We start from the raw sequence: 19,214 nt of genomic DNA, 5'->3' as shown, positions 1-19,214 counted from the left end.
TCTATGAGCTACAGCACTAAACCTGCAGGCAATAACTAGAGAGAGTCTGACCGCTTGACCTCAGCGTCCAATGGCATCAACATCTAGGGGGGGTCATCATTCACCAGAAACCCAACTGGTCCAGCTACAAAAATTTGTGGCTCCATGAACCAGTCAGAGTCTAGGTCAGTCACGAATGATAAAGTTCCTGACAACCCAAAACCTTCTCACCCAAACAGGGCAAATTGGGAGCATGTCAGCCAAGATCCTTTCTTCCCCCAAGTAGGGCAGTGGCCATTTCTCGACGACATCGTTTATGCCAGTGAACCTCACTTTTTTTCCCCCACTCACATATCACTTTAAATAATACCTTACTAACCACAGAACACCTATGATATACATTGGTGTCACTCGGGTTAGTGTCACTCAGAGTGGTAATTCATGGTGTCATTCAAACACCCCTCCCCCCCTGCCCCCATGACCAAGTGACTGAGTGGGGTGGCAGCAGGGCTCAGCCTGGAAGGGGGGGGGCTCTGACCGGGGCTCATTAGAAGGTTCAAAAAGTAATTTAGCATTGAGTTTTAGCCTTGTAGGTACATTGATACATGTTAGCTGGGCTTACGAAAATGTTTTTGTTGTTATAACTAACTACAGGGATATTTTTTATAAAAAATAAATTCCTGCTGAAACACTGCACAAATATTTTATAGACAGTCATTTTGGTGTCACCTGATGCAGTCTGCACCCCATTCCCACACCCCCTTAGTGATGCCAGCGCTGACATGGGATGCCATAGGTGCTCTAAGTTAGTATGGAATTAGTTAAGGTGAAGTATAGAACAACTCCAATCATCCAAAATGGTCAGGACCGGGCCTATGTCAGATAAATCATTTTTTCGGAGAACTAGTCATTTTTTAAAAACAGCTCAGTAGCCACAGCAAATCACTTGTAACGGTGTTTAAGCAACAACAAACAACAAGGGAAGGCTTTTTAAGCATGAAAATTAATGTTTAATTCTCACCAAAAAAAATGCCAGCTGCTGCCGATCACTGACACCTCCCCACTGAGGCCCCACTCGTGCCTGGGGGGCTGAGGTCCCTACTCCCACCCAGGAGGCTGCTCTCCTTGAAGACGCCGGGACAAGGGATTCTTCCGTCCTCTTGCGGCTGGGAGACAGTGGCATGCATTTGGAGAGAAAAGTCTTCATGATCTAGACTTTAGAGAATGAGAGAGGACCTCAAATTTAAAAAAAGATGGCTTAACCACAAAGAGGTTAGAATCAGATCAGTCTCGATCCTATTGATGGGAGGGACTGCAAGGCCAAACTCCTGTTTGTAATTCGGATGCTGATAAGCTCGTGAAGGTGACTCCGCTAAGGTCAGTCAGCTGTTGAACATTTAAAATAAGAAAGATTTCTGGCCTCTGTAGCTGGAACACGACTGCCTGGGTCAGAGACTCGGAGGGCCAGACTATAGAGCAGTAAATGGTGCCACCACCTCAGCAGATCGGGCGGCATCTGAGGAGATAGAAACCATGGTTGCCTTTCATCTGCATTGTTAAAGCAGGTGCAGCCTGATCCGCTGGGTACACGGTTTCCAGCATCTGTGTTTTTTTTTTTGGTTTTCAGAGAACTGAAGGCCATTCTTCAGCTTTCCTCTGCCTCATCTGCTCCTACCTCTGTTTACGGACTTGTGCAACATTTTGAGAACTCATCCTTGCAAATTAATTATTTTTTTAAATATACATGTCATAAAGGTGGAGAAAGAAGGAAAAGAGTGTTACAATAGTCAGAGGGAAAAGAATTGCAGCGAGAGAGGTGCGGGTCGTCCACCTTATTTATGCCTCTCAGAATCTTGTTGACCTCTATTAAGTCATCTCTCACCCTTCTTTGCTCCAAAGAAATGTCCCAGATCTGCTAACCTTGTCTTAATTTTGATGTTTCCAATCCAGGCAGCATCCTGGTAAACCTCTGCACCCTTTCCACACCTTCCACATCCTTCTAATTATGAGGTGACCAGAACTGAACACAATATTCCAAGTGTGGTCTCACCAGAGACTTACGGAGCTGCAGCATCACCTCAGGACTCCTGAACTTAATCCCCCCGACTAATGAATTTCAGGGTCCCATAGGCCTCCTTTACTCTCCTATCAACCTGCGATCATTGGGTATTGGTCTATCAATCAAGACAGGTGCTCCCATTGCTGTGACTGAAATTGATCTAATAATTTCAATGCAAATATTCACAAGTCTTTACAGCTTTCCTTGAGGAACTATCTTCTTTTATTGGGAGAGTTTGATCTCATTTGTTTCCTCTGCTCTATGCACAGGCCCTGTTGACTGAGGAAATTTGTTGCTCTACAATAAACTGTTTGCCGTCCATTCTACCTCCGGCTCATTAACTGAAGTAACAGTGCAATAAAAACTGGTGCTTCATTCATCAATTGAATCAAAAATGAAAATAAAAGGCACTTGATTCAAACATATTAAAACACTGAAAAAAATCCCCTCTAAAGGCAGATTCTCATTGCCATGGTAACTTGTTAATGTGAAACAAATATTAAATTAAAATGTAGTCACTTTAATATTTGAGGTCATGGCAGCTAATTTGCAGGCAGCAAACTCCCAGAAATGGCAATAAGGCATGTGGCTAAGTTAGTTGGCTTTATGATCTTTGTCAAGGTTTAAGTATTGCCCAGGGCACCTTTGACTGGTCCCATGAAACCACTTGCAAGAAGTGAGACAAGCCTTCCGTTTCACAGCTCTGCAAAAGAGGGTGTGTCTGACCTTGCAGCACCTTCCCACTGCCAGAGGCTTGCCCTGTGTGTTGCATTCCATGGAACGCACGGGCCTCTGACCCAGATGTGGCAGAGCCCTTGACCAAGCTGCTGCTCATGTGTGTAACTCCCTCCCGTGACACAAGAGGCTGAAGAAAGGAGCTCACGTTGTTGTCAGATGAAGCATGGTCAGGTAGTTCCGGATTAAAGATTCAGTCAGATAGTTCCGGATTAAATATTCAGTCAGGTAGTTCCAGATTAAATATTCAGTCATGTAGTTCCAGATTAAAGATTCAGTCAGGTAGTTCCAGATTAAAGATTCAGTCAGGTTGTTCCGGATTAAAGATTCAGGATTCAGTCAGATAGTTCCGGATTATACAGTCAGGTAGTTCTGGATTAAAGATTCAGGATTCAGTCAGGTAGTTCCGGATTAAAGATTCAGGATTCAGTCAGGTAGTTCCAGATTATACAGTCAGGTAGTTCCGGATTAAAGATTCAGGATTCAGTCAGGTAGTTCTGGATTAAAGATTCAGGATTCAGTCAGGTAGTTCCGGATTATACAGTCAGATAGTTCCGGATTAAATATTCTGCCCACACTGGCTCACGTTCCTTATGCTCACTGGAATTTAGAAGAATGAAAGGGGATCTTATAGAAAGATATAAAATTATGAAAGGCATAGATAAGATGGAGGTCAGTAAGTGTTTCCATTGGTGGGGGAGACTAGAACTAGGGGCATAGCCTCAAGATTTAGGGTAATAGATTTAGGACAGAGATGAGGAGGAACTGCTTTTCCCAGAGGGTGGTGAATCTGTGGAATTCGCTGCCCATTAAAACAGTGGAGATGACCTCAGTAAATATATTTAACCTTTTTGACTCCGGCTATTTTTAACCTTTCATCATATATACACCGTATGAACCAACTGGAGGTTGGATATAAAACCAGTCTTGGAAAACCGGGACATGGAGTATATGCACTTATTAGTAGTCCTGGAAAACCGGTACATTGCTTTAAGACAAGGTTGGATAGATTTTTACATCATAGAGGAATTAAGGGATATGGGGAAAAGGCAGGTAGATGGAGATGAGCCTCTCATCAAAGTAGCTGAGTGGTGGAGCAGGCTTGATGGGCCGAATGGCTGGCTCCTGCTCCTATTTCTTATGTTCGAATGCACTCAGAGAATAGCCATTAGGTTGAAGTCTGCTGTGAATATCACCTAGGGGAGATCTTTCATAGCCTTAATAGATATACTTTAGTACAGTTTTAGGGAGCTAGAACTTTTATAAAAGCCATCAGAGTCTTCAAATTTTAGGATTGAGAAATAGAATTTCACTGATAAACGTATTGTTTATCGTAAAGGGGAAATGGAGAACAGAAGCAATTGTCCGCACTGTGAAGTTACCAGATTGTTATCCTGTGACCTGGTCTGTTGATTTGCAGACGCAAGTTCAAATCCTACCAAAGCCACCCGGTTTTTAAAAATTCAATTACTTCAAGTATAATTGAAGCATTGGTCTCTCTAATGGTGACTGTAAAACTACTGTGTTAAGAAAGACCTTATTTTGTTCTCAGTGATGCCCGACCCACTAGAATGTTATTGCCTCTCTTAAACAGTGCAGCAAGTGAAAGGCAATTAGGGATGGGTAATAAATTTTGGCCTTGCACTAATGCCTGCACCTCTCAAACAATGAGTAACTATCATGTCTGAATGAAGTGTTACTGCATTGTCTCTGGGTTCCATGGCAGGGAACCGCTGGAGTTCTTGCTTGTATCCTTATGCTTCTGGTTTCTGTCTTCCAGATAAGCCTGTGATGCACTTCACTCCAGCCCCACCAACCTCACAGGATGGTAAGTAACCCTTCCTCAAAATCTAACAGGAGCAATGTTGGAGGCGAAGCACGTAATGAGTATTTTCTCCGTGTGATGTGTGTCGACGTTATTAATCTGAGCCACTAATTATGCAGTAATGGGAACTGCTTCAATTATCAAAAGCATTGTTTAAAGTCATGGAACTTGCTATCGTCAACATTTTAATCTGATTGACTGGGTCTCATTAGCATGCTGTCCTTAATTATAACAGCTTGTTAAACAAAAAGGCACCACTTTACCTCTAGGCAGCTCCTGATGCTGTCCCTCCTCATCTCCCTGCTTCACATTTGATTCTGGGCAGTGTTGCCTGACGGGATTCTTGATTGAGCTTTGACTCGGTTTTTACACCACGCTCCTGGAAGTGGACCATCAGCCATAGGAGCAGAAATAGGCCATTCAGCCCATCGAGTCTGCCTTGCCACTCAATGATGAGCTGATCCATTTTCTCACCCCCTGCCCGGCCTTCTCCCCATAACCTTTAATCAGGAACCTCTGCCTTAAATACACCCAATGACCCGGCTCCACAACCACCTGAGGCAACAAATTCCAAAGCTGGCTGAAGAAATACCTCCGCGTTTCTGTTCTGAAGATGCCCTTCAAACTTCCTGAAACCCACGTTTCACCACCACGATGACCCCTGAATCCTCTCACCAGCTGGAAAGAGAATATAAAATGCAAGACGTGGACAACTATTGAGGTTATTCACAGAATGTCTGCATAGTCATACAAATTGTGAATATTTATTTATCCATCCCTTATATATTTCAGGCACATTGTGATCATTTATTTCAGATCAGATGTCAAATTTATTGTCAGAATAAACATATGACATCGCCCTGAGATTCTTTTTCCTGTGGTAATCCAAAATAAACTGTACTCAATGTACACATGGAAACAAATTGGGAAATGTAAATAACTGTACAACATGTAGAGAGAAAAGAAACAAAATAGGGCAAAAGGAAAAGTCCTTAAATGAGTCCCCGATTGAGTTTGTATTAAGGAGTCTGATGGTGGAGGGGTAGCAGCCGTTCCTGAACCTGGTGGTGTGAGTCTTGGGGCACTGATACCTGTTTCCTGACGGCAGCAGCGAGAACAGAGCGTGTGCTGGGTGGTGTGGATCCTTGATGATTGCTGCTGCTCTCAGACAGCAGCGTTCCCTGTAGATGTTCTCAATGGTGGGGAGGGTTTTGCCTGTGATGTCCTGGGCTGTGCCCACTACCTTTTGCAAGGCTTTATGCTCAGGGGTATTGGTGTCCCCATCTTAGACCATGATGCAGCTGGTCTGCACACTTTCCATCACACGTCTGTAGAAATTTGCCAGGATTAACAATGAGACACCAGCCCCCTGCAAACTCTGGAGGAAGTAGAGGAGCTGACGTGCTTTCTTCATGGAGCCATTAATTAGAATGCCATTGTTAGTGTATTTTACCTGACTGTGGCCATAGCAAGTAAAAAGTTTGGTGTATCTGTAAGTGGGAAATTGAAGTTGTGAAAAGTGTGTTTTTGTAAAACAAAACTCACTGCGTCAGCTTCTGTAAGTCGGTAATTTTACTTAATCAGCATGTATTGTTGTACCGCCCAGATATGATTAATGTTTCTTTATATATCGGGACACACACGAGGTAATTTGACCCAATGGGCTATTGCTGACTCTCACCGGGTCAAAAACATTCCCCCTCTTACTTCCCAATATCTCGCTTACACACCCATCAGCTCCATTTGTCTATGCCTGGAATCCTTTACAGCAGACAATGAATAACTCTGCCTCGGTTTGGGATACATGTGTATCGTTTGTCTGTATGTGCGTTTGCAGTGTTTGTTGGGAGAGGGCTGCTCCGTCTGGTTGTACTTGTACAATTGGATGATAAATAAACTTGAACTTGGGAGAGGCTGCAGCAGCTGGGGAGGGGTGGGCGACAGGGAGACAGATGGATCCAGTGATCAGATTTGAACCAAGGTCCCTGGAATTGTGAGGCAGGGGTAATTATCCCATGTCCTCAGCACTGTGCCATGTATGAACACATGAAAGATTAGGAGTTGACTGTGCAGAGGGAGATAGGGAAATCCAGAACATGGGGAAGAGCATTAGGGCCAGAGCCATCCAGGAGTAATGCTATAAATCAATTCCTCATATGGGGGATTGGAAACCAGCTCCCTGCCCTCTGAGTTGCCAGCCTGGGAATTAATTTAAAAATGTTAACGCTGGGATTTTTTCAGAGAGTGTCAAAGGAAGTTCAGGAGGAAAGGCAGCATGAATTAAGGTACAGAACTAGGATGGTCAAATGAAAAGCAGGATCAGTGGTTGGGAATGAAGTCCAGCTTCCGTGTCCAAAGTCATAGTGCTGTCAGATTTGGCCAGGGTTGGCTCTATCTCCTGAGGAGAAATATCCTGGTTAGGATGAGTGAAAAATCAAAAAGTTGAAAATGCAAATACTGGAAAGTTGAAATAAAGACAGGAAATGGTGGAAACGCACAACAGGTCAGTTGGTGTCTGGTCTGGTTCGAGTCAGGGAGGGCCAGACCATGCATCCCAGGACAGTCCCAGTCAAAATGGCTTCTGTACCATTATGTGTGCTTGATCAACGGGAGTGGGTGTGCAGTGCACCAAGTCCTCTGGGTGAGGCCACGTTTGGCAAAGGTTCTGAGTTGAGTGCCCCAGGATGCATTTTTACTGCAGCCAGTCTCTGGTCTGGAGCCCAGTGACCAGGGTGTAGTGCTGGCTGGGTGAATTGTGGTGTTCAGAAAGGAGCTGAATAGGTGTTCAAAGGGAAAGATGTTGTAGGGCTGTGGGGAGAGGAAAGAGGAGTGGGGCTGATTGGATTGAACTAGTATGGATTCAATCGGCTGAATGGCCCCTTCTGCAAATGGTGCTTCCAGGGCTACAACACCAGCTTCATGCTTTGCCCGTTGTCTTCCGGTTAAACCTGCAGACCACTGGACTCTGCAGAGCGGCCAGGCGGAAATGGTGGGCAAGTAGGTTTGGTGCAGAAATTCCAAGCTGCAGAAACAGGAGAACAAAAAGGGAAGCAGTAAAATTGAGGGGGGGTCTGCCAGACTCTGTAAATACTGTTTAAAAACTGTGCCTGCCAGTGATATTGAGAAAATAGCTGCATCTGTGATTAATTTAGCTGCATGCATTCTCACTGTGGTCCTGCACATTCTTAAAACATTGCAGTTTTATTTTGGATCCCTTATTTACTTCCTGCCTTCCCCTTAAAGTGGAGGGAGAGGGGTGTTGGGTGTGGGGTTGATGGCTTTGGTCCACCTGCACACTAGCTTTCTGAATCCAGTGGTGTTACGTAAGAAAGTGATCCCTGTCAGCCCAACCACTATGCATGCCTTGGTCTTTCCTAGCGCTCAGCATACCAACAAGAGTCAAGGCTTTTAGAGCACCAAGCAAACTTCCCGCAGTGTTTCAGGAAAGGGCTGTCAAAACCAAGTTCCCTGTTGTCCACTCAAGGTGAACAAAGTTGGTTGGAAGGATAAGTGATAAATTAGGAAGGAAGCAATCTGCACACCCCTTTCAGGACCCCTCACTATGCTGATATCCGGGTAGTTTATCGAGGGCCCATGTGGGCCAGGATAACAGCCCTGTGAGGATTCTGAGTGACCTTGAGGTGTAGCAGGGATAAGCAATGAGTATTTCCACAGAGAACCACTGACCACCAGCACATCCAAGGAGAGCTGCCAGTAATTCCATGCAGAACCAATGTTACTCCCACAGAATGCCAAGATTTCCATGGATTCGTAGGATTATAGAGTTATCCAGTATGGATCAGCCCTTCTGCCCAACTGGCCCACGCTGACCAAGTTGATCTCGTCCCATTTTTCTGCATTTGGTCATCATTCTTCATAATCCTTTTGTCTATAAATCTGTCCAAATGCCCTTTGAACATTGTTAATGTGCCCACTTCTACAGTTTCCTCCGACACCTCGTTCCAGGTACGGACCACTCTCCAAGTGAAAAAATGACCCCTTCGGTCCCTCTTATATCTTTCCCCTTCTCACCCTTAGCATCTGGTTCTAGAATCGTCTACCCTGAGCATTCACTTTAGCCATGCCCCGCATGTTTTATAAACCTCAAGAAGATTCCCCTCAGCCTCCTTCACTCTGGCCAATGAAGACACAGCCTATCCAACCTCTCGCTATAACTCAAGTCCCCCCCAGTCTCAGCAACACCTTGGTGAATCTTGATCAGCCAATGGATGGAAGGGTACCATGGGTAGACAGTGAGATCAAACACTATCTTGTCGATGTTCAGCGTAGGCTTAAGGGGCTGAGGCCTCTTCCTGCTTCTGATTAGATTTTCTTTATCTTGACGTGGCCGAGCGGTTCAGACTGGCAACCAAATGGCCATCAATGTGACAGATCAGTTCTAATGCATAGAACATAGGAAATAAGGACAGGAGTAGACAACCTGGCTTGTCAAACCTCCTCTACCATTCACTAAGATCTTTGCTGATCAGGCTGTGGTCTCAGCTCAGCTCGCTACCCAGGCTGTGCCCTTTTCACTCTGCTACCATCAAGAAAAAGGTGCAGGAGCCTGAAGACGAGCACTCAGTGGCACAAGGGCAGCTTCTTCCCCACCATCATCAAATTCCTGAATGATCAATGAACCAAAAACTGCTTGACTTTGACTTTTTGTAAGGTGGTTTATATGAATGTTTGAACAGTGATGCCCCTGCAAAACAACGGGTTTCATAATTTGTTCATGTCAATAGATTCTGATTTACCCACCTCTTCCCTGTAGCACACTATTCAAAAATCGATCTACCTATATATTCAATGAGACAGACTCCTCTGCTTCCTTGGGCAGAGAATTCCACAGGTTGACTACTCTCAGGAAGAAGTTTTGGTAACAAATGGCAGTGCTGCTGCTGGTGTCGACTTGTGGTGAACAAGGAATGGAGATACAGCCTTCCCACAGGGTCCAACTGCCCAGTCAGCTGCTGTCAGCTCTGCGCAGGCTTTGAACGGCCCATAAATGGAACTGACGGTAACTTCATTTAAAATACAATGACTGTGGGGTCTGGGCCCAAGATGGCGGCGCCTATGATCAGTTGCAGCCACCAGGGGTTGCAGACTCCAGGGGAACAGAGGACTGGTACGGGGCACCAGAAAACAGGGAGAAGGAGAAGCAGAGGAGACAACCCATGGGACGGTGACCATGGTGGCGGACCAGTGAGGGGGCTCTACGGCTCTACGGCTGATGGAGACTGCTGTCGAGAGACTCACGCCGGGCTGCGGACTTCTGGAGACCGGCTCAAACTGGCTGAAGGGATGCCAAAGGATTCCTGACTGTGTCGGAGGTTCGGATCTGGAGCTGGGGTTGCCAATGGTTTGCATTGGACTTTGTGTATCTGCGGGGGTTGCGGAAGCACTGGAGGCAAATCTACAGACGCGGTAACTCTGAGAGGAACTGTCTTTTGCTTTTCTATCTCTGACTGTCAGAGGCACTTCAGGCAATTTCTGCCATTGGCGAATCTGGTACAGCAGGTAAAAGCAATTTCATGTAATATGACACTGTTTTATTACAAGGATAATAAATTGAACCTTGAAGCAGTTCCTCCACATCTCTGTATTGAATCTACCCCATCCCTCTTGATTCTTGAAACTGTCCCTCAGTTCTAGCCTCACCAACCTGTGGAAAGTACATTTAATTTTTATGTTTTAAAGATATTGAGGGAGAAACTCATTATTGGTCAATTGCATTAAAAATATCACTTACTGAATGCACATTGTTCCAAAATATAGTTGCATTATACAGCCATTGCTGTATCAGCAGTAAACACATGTCATGGACACCTTTCTCCCTATATTTTTGATTCTTGTGTACAATTCATGTCTCCCGTAAAGGAATTTGTCTAATTTCAATGAGAATTGGGTTCATTGAACGGAATGAAAATCTGTTTTGCGAGCTACTGGCTTTGTCCTTACTTTTGTGCGTGTTTGTGTGCGTCCCAGCCTATGGCTAAAGGCTCTGTGGAGGTCCTCACACTGAGCAGCTGATGGAAGACCAAATGTGGTGCAGTCAGTTTACGTCTATTTTTGCCCAAACTTTGAACAGCCGAAGTGCTGCATTGTAACTTTAACCACCAAACATGTCTTCCACTGACATGTTATTAAGCACATTAAAACATTGCTTTACTCTGCGAGCAGTTGCTACCAATGTTGGCTGAAGACCAGTTCGACTTCCCATCTTCCCCCTCTTTTTGCTCTTTTCTGTAATTTCAGCAACTTGACAGAAACGAGATTTTTTTTTCTCTTCACTCTACAACACGTGCTTAAATCAGCCTGCTGTTATAAATGAACACAGCTGTAACATTACTTGATCATTGGTTGTGCCTTCCAACTATAAAACACCAAATTTAATCATTAATACTGCTTTAGTTAAGTGGATGCAAGGAAGGTTTTACTAGGAGATTTGTTTTGAATCAGGTGCTTGTATTTTGTTCAAATGAGGCTCATCCAATTTAAGCAATACATCTAAATGCAGGGCTAGCAGGATTAAAACGAAGATAAACCTTTGGAGATTTATCAAACCTGATGCTATATATGGTCATGTAGTAAAACAGATATATAATATTAGACAAAATTGCCTTTAGTCTGTCAAAGGGCAGGGAAAGATTTGCTGTTAGCATTGCCCAGTGCCCCTTACAGTCAGAGAAAGAGAACCAAAAGAAAGTCGTGTCCCCCCGCCCCCCCCCCCGCCCCGCCCCTGGTGTCACTGCATGTCCATGGATTCACCTCCAACACTCCCGCGGCCTCTAAAGCCACACAGTTCATTTCAAACCATTGTCAATCTGAGGCTCATAAAGCATTTATATTTTGCTTTCTGAATAAAGGAAGTGTTGTCAAGTGAATAGGGCAGGGAGACACAAAAGGAATTTCTTTAATGGTGTGAATTGAATGTGTTGGATGAAAGTTTCCAAAATTAGTTTCAGATTTCCAGTATTAGCCAGTTCCCTCGATTGAAAATTCAACAGCCCCAATGCCTCATTTCTCTCGAAACTTATTCCAAAAAGTTTAAATCCTCAGTGTCTTGCATTTTCTCTCCATATTTCCATTTGCATATTTCACCATCTGTATAGACCAGCCATTCTCAACGAGGGGGCCATACAGCCCCCCCAACCCCCTCCCCCACCCCCCCCCCCCGGGGGTGAGGGGTTGGGATCACAGCTCATTTAAGGGGAGGGGGGGACCACAGACTGAAATCATAATGAAATCATAATTTTTTTGTTTTTTATGTAGTCAGTAGGAGAGAGAGCAATGTTTTTTTGGTTTTTATGTAGTCAGTAGGACTAAACTTGACTGCTTCCCACGGAAGGGGGCCCATAAACTTTGAGCAGAGTCCGAAGGGGGCCCATAAACTTTGAGCAGAGTCCAAAGGGGGCCATAGTCACAAAAGGGTTGAGAATGGCTGATATAGACAGTTGACAAAACAACAGAGCAGCTTGTAGGTCATTCAGTCTCTTGAGGTCACTCTCCCATTGATGAGAACAGTGTCTGTTCTCACCCCATGTCCCTTGATTCCCTGAATTACTAGTGATCTAAAACCTGTCATCACACCTGATGCTTTTATGCTTGGATCCTAAATAATTTTTCTCATCAGAGTCTGAATGACAGAGTCAAGAACAAGTCATGAAATTGAGTGTTTTGCGGCAGCGTCACAGTGTAAATATTCACATTATAACCACATTACTATAATAAATAAAGATAATAGGTGCATGAAAAGTAAGTCAGGAATCTGATGGCGGAAGGGAAGAAGCTGTCCTTGTTCTGCTGAGTGCTCACCTTTAGGCTCCTGTACCTCTTTCCTGATGGTAGCAGAGTGAAGAGGGCTGGGTGGTGAGGTGCTTTTTTAAGACACCACCTCTTGTAGATGCCCTCGATGGAGTGAAGGCTGGTGCTGGTGATGTCAGGCTGAGTTAACAACCCTCTGGAGTTTATTCTTGTCCTGAGAATTGGCACTTCTGTACCAGGCACTGATGCAACCAGCCAGAATGCTCTCCATGGTCCACCTGTAGAGGTTTACGAGAGTCTTCAGTGACATTCTAAATCTCCTAAAACACCTCATGAAGTATAGGCGCTGGTGAGTCTACTTTGTAATTGCATCAATGTGGAGGCTCCAGGCCAGATCCTCAGAGATGTTGACACCCAGGAATTTGAAGTTCTTGACCCTCTCCACAACTGAGCCCTCAATGAGGACTGGGTTGTGGTCCCCAGACTTCCTCCTGAAGTCCACAATCATCTCCTTGGTTTTGCTGACATTGAGCACGAGGTTGTTTCCGTTATACCATTCAACGAGCTGATCTATCTCCCTCCTGTATGCTTTCTTATTGCCATTTGTGATTCTACCAACAACTGTGGTGTCAAATGCAAACTTGTAATGACATTGGAATTGTGGGATTGGAATCATTCATGAGATGTGGACTTCAGTTACAAGGCTAGCATTTCATATCTTTCTTTAGTTGTGCTTAAGAGATAAAACATGAAAGTCTGCAGACAATGTAGTTGAAGTTAAAAGACAATACTGGAGAAGCTCAGCTTGATGAAGGACTCAAGCCCAAAGCATCGGTTATGTATTTTTACCTTTGCTGTATAAAGGACACTGAGTTTCTCCAGTGTTGTGTTTTGTCCTTCAGAGGGATTAGTGAGCTACTGAATACCAATATCCAGTCTGGATTTCTTGTTTATGAAATTTAGCAGGCAGTCATAGGGACATCAAATCAAACAGCATAGACTGAGGCCCTTCAGCCCCCACAACCCATTCTGACCATCAATCCCTTATTAACATGATTTCCATTGTTTTCTCTCTGCATTCTCATCCCCTCCTTCCAGATTCCAGAAAAGATGTGCTGACGTTGGAGAGGGTTCAAAGAAGGTTCACTAGGATGATTCTGGGAATGAAAGGGTTATCCTATGAGGAACATTTGACAGCTCTTGGCCTGTGCTTATTGGAATTTAGGAGAATGACATGGGATCTCATTCAAATGTTGAAAAGTGTGGACAGAGTAGATGTAGAAAGAATGTTTCCCATAGTGGGAGAGTCTAGGACAAGAGGACACAACTTCAGGATTGAAAAGCATCTGCTTAAAATAGATATGCATAGGAATTTGTTTCCACAGGCAGCTGTGCCTCGAAGGCCAGGTCACTGGGTGTATTTAAGGCAAAGATTGATTAGCCAGGGCATCAAGAGTTATGGGGAGAAGGCAGGAAAGTGGGAAAATGGATCAGCTCATGATTGAATGATGGGGCAGAATCGATGGGCTGAATGGCCCATTTTTGCTCCTGTGTCTTATGCAAATTTCTCTCCATAGTTCAGATTCTTATAATGGATTATAAATAAGTTATTCTAAATAATCTTCTCTGAAAAAAGTGACAGTTGAGGGAAAATATTTCATCCTTGTCCTGATGGGTTTGTTTTGTGTCTTTGCACAGATTGTTCCAAATAAAACGGTGGTAAGCATAAAGCATTACTTCTACCATCCAAAATCTTAAACCAGTGCAATAAATGATTTAAACTCAACTAAGACATTGAGTCCTTTGCACCACTGCCTGTATTGATCTCATGATCCCAGAATATTCTCTTGCTGTTTAATCTTTTATGTCTGTACATATAAAAAAATAAACTCTTTATGCCTTCCAGTCCGCAGGGATGACATAGTTTGGGAAAACTGGATAAAAAAGTTTGGAATAATGTAGAGATGCAAAACGTTATACAAGAGCACTTGAAAATCGAGATTTCATTAATATTGAGAAGCAAGTTCTCAGTCTCGATAAAGACTCCCAATTTTGAAGTGTTGACTGACCATTTAAGGCAGTTTTAAAATCTTTTTGTACTTACAACACTGTAGGAGGTGATTCCGATCATTTAAACCCGAACCACCCAATGACACCCAAATTAAACTACAACCTTGTACATTTTTGGAGGGTGGGAGGAAACTGGAGCACCTGGGGAAAGCCCAAGCAGGTCACAGGGAGAACATATAGACAGCGCTGGATTTGAACGCGGGTAATTGGCATTGTAATAGTGTTGCACTAATTCCTCCATGTGTGCTGACTAACCCGTTGAGTCCCTCCAGCTTCTCATTGTTTGCGCATAGATGCCACCATCTACAGTTCTAGTGATTATTCACAACATTCCTCTGGATATCCATTCATTGATGACATGTCGGCCATGCCCACTCAAATCCCACAAACAAGGCCACTCAGCAGTTAACGTAAAGTGGCGATGTTCAATGGGAAACAACTCGGATAATTCATCAGGGCTGGAGTACGGAGGATAAGCATGATCTTAATGAAGAGAACAGCAACTTCAAAGGCCATGTGTCCTCTTCCCTCCTATTTCCTGTGCCTTATGAAAGCTCCTTGTTGAACAGTAACACATTGGATAAAACACAATCCTTCATAAGTTGAGGGATTGAGTTCAAGAGACTAGAGGTCATGTTGCAACTCTGGTGAGACCACACAGAGTATTCTGTTCAGTTCTGGTCACCTCATTACAGGAAGGATTTAGAAGCTATGGAGAGGGTGCAGAGGAGATTCACCAGGATGTTGTCTGGATTGGAAAATAAGATTTATGAAGCAAGGTTAGCAGGAGCTGGGACTTTTCTCTTTGGAGCATAGAAGGATGAGTAGTGATTTAATAGAAGTCTACCACATTCTGAGAGGCATAAATAGGGTGGACAGCCAGCATCTTTTTCCCAGGGAGGGAGTAGCAAACACTAGAGGGGAGGGAAGTTCAAGGGGAGACATTAGGGATATTTTTTACAGAGAGCTATGGGTGCCTGGAATCCCTTGCCAGGGGTGGTGGTGAAGCTGGTTCATTAGAGGATTTAAGAAACTCTTGACAGGCTCATGGATGAAAGAACAGTAAAGAGTTATGAGATAGGAAGGGTATAGTACTTTTTGGGCGGGAATATATAGGTCAGCACAATATCGAGGATGAAGAGCCTGTACTGCGCTGTATTGTTCTTGTTCTATGTCTCTGACTACCCACCCAAATGTGTGAACAGGAACTCAGACAAATGTTTTAGAGGAGAGGGGTGTTTTGGCAAAAGTGAGGGGTTTTTGCTAAGCTTTCTTTTTAAATGGAAACAGCATTTTTTCAGCATTTTCTGTTTTAGCATTAATGAAGGAACTGAATCTCTGGTTGGAAGGACTTCGCTTTCCTTTGAACTATCGGACCACAGCTGATGCTCACACTCCGATCTGCTCAGGCTGGGCAGACAGCTCTTAGCTACGATCACTTCTCAGCTTAAGAAAAGTGGGTGAAACAGAAATCATAGCAATTCCTCCCTGTAAATGCAGGGCAATTTCTCCAGCAGAGAGTGGAGGGCAAGTGCAGATGTTCTCACACACACACACACACACACACACACACACACACACACACACACACACACTATACAAATACATTTATGTACAATATAAAAGCAAACTTGGTCACAGCAGTGTGGCCATCAACTGATTAACAAGGACATTGGTCAATTGGTTCCTGTCTAATCCATAACATGTAACTGTCTGATCACCTGAAGAATGATTGCTGAACATTCTTTGCATTATGTGGTCTGTTAGATATTTACAAGGTAGACCGTGCTCTAAACATCTCTAACAAGGTGAAAACAGAAATGAGCATTTGAAGGAAATGGTGTGTAACATGAGTAGATGCAAATCATCTTTGCTTTTCAATTTTTGTTGTCAGGTCTGCTGCAGGGTAAATCGAAAGGTTTTGGTTCATGTAGAACGGTAAATTATTTTCCCCTGGAAGTCGGGAGGTACTCACAGTGGAGGAGAAATATTTTGAGTAATGATAAGATATGACCAGTCATGGCTTGGTGATTAACACCCTTTGCTTCTGAGTCAGAAGGTACTAAATTCAAATGCTGCACTGAACAAACTGTCTAGAGGTGCTGGCTTTCAGATGGAACACAAGATCGAACTACTCGTGCTCTGGCCTGAGATGCATTATCTCCAAGGAGAGCTGTGTAGTTCACCCTGTATCAGCAAATCAAGTGACCTGGTGATGATTTTATCACTCTTTTTGGGATCCTGTTGTGTCTTAGGTGATAGCAATGTTTTCCATATTAACAGTGATACACTAGTTGAGACTGGTAAAAGTAAAATGCAAAAGTCTGCAGACTTGAAGTAAAAACTCAACGCTGGAGAAACTCAGCAGATCAAACAGTCCTTTATACAGCAAAGATCAAGATACATAACCAACGTTTCAGGCCTGAGCCCTTCATCAAGGTGCACCAAAATGCTGGGTGTATCTTGATCTTTGCTGTATAAAGTATGCTGTGTGACCTGCTAAGTTTCTCCAGCATCGTGTTTTTACTACCAAAGGTGATAGAGTAGATGGTGTAGAGAGATATCTAATTTTACAACAGGATCTAGATCAGATGGGCCAAGGAGAGACAAATGGAATTGAACTTGAGAAGTGTGAGGTGTTGCACTTTTGTAAGTCGAAGTAGAGCAGGGCCCTCGAGAGCATCGTACAACAGAGGGACCAAGGGGTCTGGGTGCGTGGATGATGAAAATGGTAACTCCAGTGGTGAAGAAGGCATTTGCCACGTTTGCTCTTTTCAGGTATTTGCTCACAAGAATTGGGGCCTCGTGATACATCTGTTCCAGACATTGGGAAGGCCTCGGGTGGAGTACTGTGTGCTGTTTTAATCACCGAGGTAGCAAAGGGATGCAGATGAGGTTCATCAGGGTGTTGCTGGGGCTAGAGTTATAGAGGGAAATTGGACAGATTGGGTTTTTATTCCTTACAGGATAGAAGGCTGAGGAGTGACCTAGAGAGGTTTATAATTTCATAAGGGGCGTGAATAAAGTGAATGGTTGTAGCCTTTTGCCCTGTGAATTCTAGAGCCAGAGAAGCATGGGTCCTTTTCTCTGTTGGTCATTGCTCCTCCCTCATCCATTCTTTCCTTCACCCTAGCCTTCTATTTCATGCACCAGCCTGGTTTTTTTCTCATACCTTGAGGAAGGGCTCAGACCCGATTTGTTGGTTCTGCATCTTTACCTCCTATAGACACAGTGAGACCTGCTGAGTTCTTCTAGGATTTCTGTGGTTTTGTTAAATTACCTCACAGTGATTGCAGACTTTCGTGTTTCATGGAAACTTTAGAGAGACTTGAGAGGCAACTTTTTCATCATGGAGCTGACATAAGCTGCTCGAAGACTGTAGAATATCCTAAAGAGATTTGCTCAGGTAGGTGGATAGGAAGGGCTTCGAAGGAAATGCAGGCAAATGGGACTGGGCTGCAATGCCGATTTGGTCAGCATGGATGAGCTGGACGAAGGAGCAGTCCCGTGCTGATGGACTCTGCGGCAGTGGACTGAGAATTAACAATGTTCCTGTGAATGCTTTCAACACCTTCAGAACTAGTTCCCTCCAGGTCCTCATGCATTGTCAATCCAGATTGTTTCAGAAAGTCTGACTGACGTTTGAAGTGGGAAGGTACATTTATAATGTACCTGTCACTGCCCCTGAGGGTCTCCGTGCCCTGCTTTTGAAGAGAAGATCCTGAAAACCAAATTGATTGAAAGCAGAAACTAGAGAATGCTTTGATAATCTGAGTGATGTTGGTTGGAGGATAAATATTGACCAGGGCTCTTGTCAAGACCCTTTCATTCAGAATAGTATCTTGAGGCTATTTGCAGCTTCATGTGGAAGCACATCAGGGGTTTTCGATTGATATCTTGTGCGTCACAGTCAAGCTGCAGTTAGTGCAGCTATCTAGCAGCTCCAGTGACCCAGGTTTGATTTGAACATCTCAAGGTTTCTGTATTATCATGTAATGATCCATTAAAACTATAAAATACATGATGTACTTTATTTTTGGGTTGCCATGAAGTAAACATGGAGTCACCATTAGTGTCAACTGGTGCCCCTAACAATAGGAGAAAGAGAAGCAAATCTGGTGCTGTCTTTGTAGTGTTTGTTTGTTCACCTTCTGACCTCCTGGCCATCCCCCCCACCCCCCCCCCCCCGACTCCCCCCATCACTTAGAGGTGTGAGATGGTGGTCATTGCAGTTTGGCTTGGGAATTATGGCTGTGACAGCTCTTTTTAAAACAAAATTATTTTCTTTTATTCTCTCTGTATTGAACAATCAGTTTGTTTACATTTGTTATCTGTTTACAGTTCTATATTTGTTTACATGTGTACGTTGTGTACAGTTTTTTTTTTGCATCACCAGTAAGTGGTAATTCTGCCTGGCCCGCAGGTGAAAGAATCTCGGCGTTGTACTTGATGTCATATAGAACATAGTGCATGCACTTCAGTACCGTAAATCTGAAATCTGAAACCATGACACTGTAAACATTAATGCTCTGCTTATTTGAAAGAGATAAGCAAGAGGTCAAACCTCAAGTGGGGTAAAACTGCCTTGGAATTTGCTTGCCAGTGGGAGGTACAGGAATGGGTTTGAAGTCTATCTGATCTCACAAAGCTGGAAATGGTTTTAAATATATTGCAGATTAATTGGCCTTTTCTGATGAATCTAATTTTCTTGACAAGTATGATTCTGTGCTTGAAATAAAACCACTCTCTGCTGATGTGGCACACACTGGTTTGATTAGA

General features: G+C 43.8%; 1 protein-coding gene across 7 annotated transcripts in view; it reads left to right on the top strand.

Moving 5' to 3' along the window:
- agrn (agrin) overlaps positions 1 to 19,214 on the top strand; it is a 425,017-nt gene that overhangs the window by 219,312 nt on the left and 186,491 nt on the right. For all 7 annotated transcript variants that reach the window (XM_069918355.1, XM_069918353.1, XM_069918352.1 and 4 more), the window contains one exon: positions 4,554 to 4,601. In XM_069918355.1, the coding sequence (XP_069774456.1) occupies positions 4,554 to 4,601 (48 nt within the window). The remainder of the gene's footprint in view (positions 1 to 4,553; positions 4,602 to 19,214) is intronic.

Source organism: Narcine bancroftii, chromosome 2 (assembly GCF_036971445.1).
Source record: "Narcine bancroftii isolate sNarBan1 chromosome 2, sNarBan1.hap1, whole genome shotgun sequence".
NCBI classification, from domain to species: Eukaryota; Metazoa; Chordata; class Chondrichthyes; order Torpediniformes; family Narcinidae; genus Narcine; species Narcine bancroftii.
This window is presented reverse-complemented; position numbering and strand designations above follow the sequence as displayed.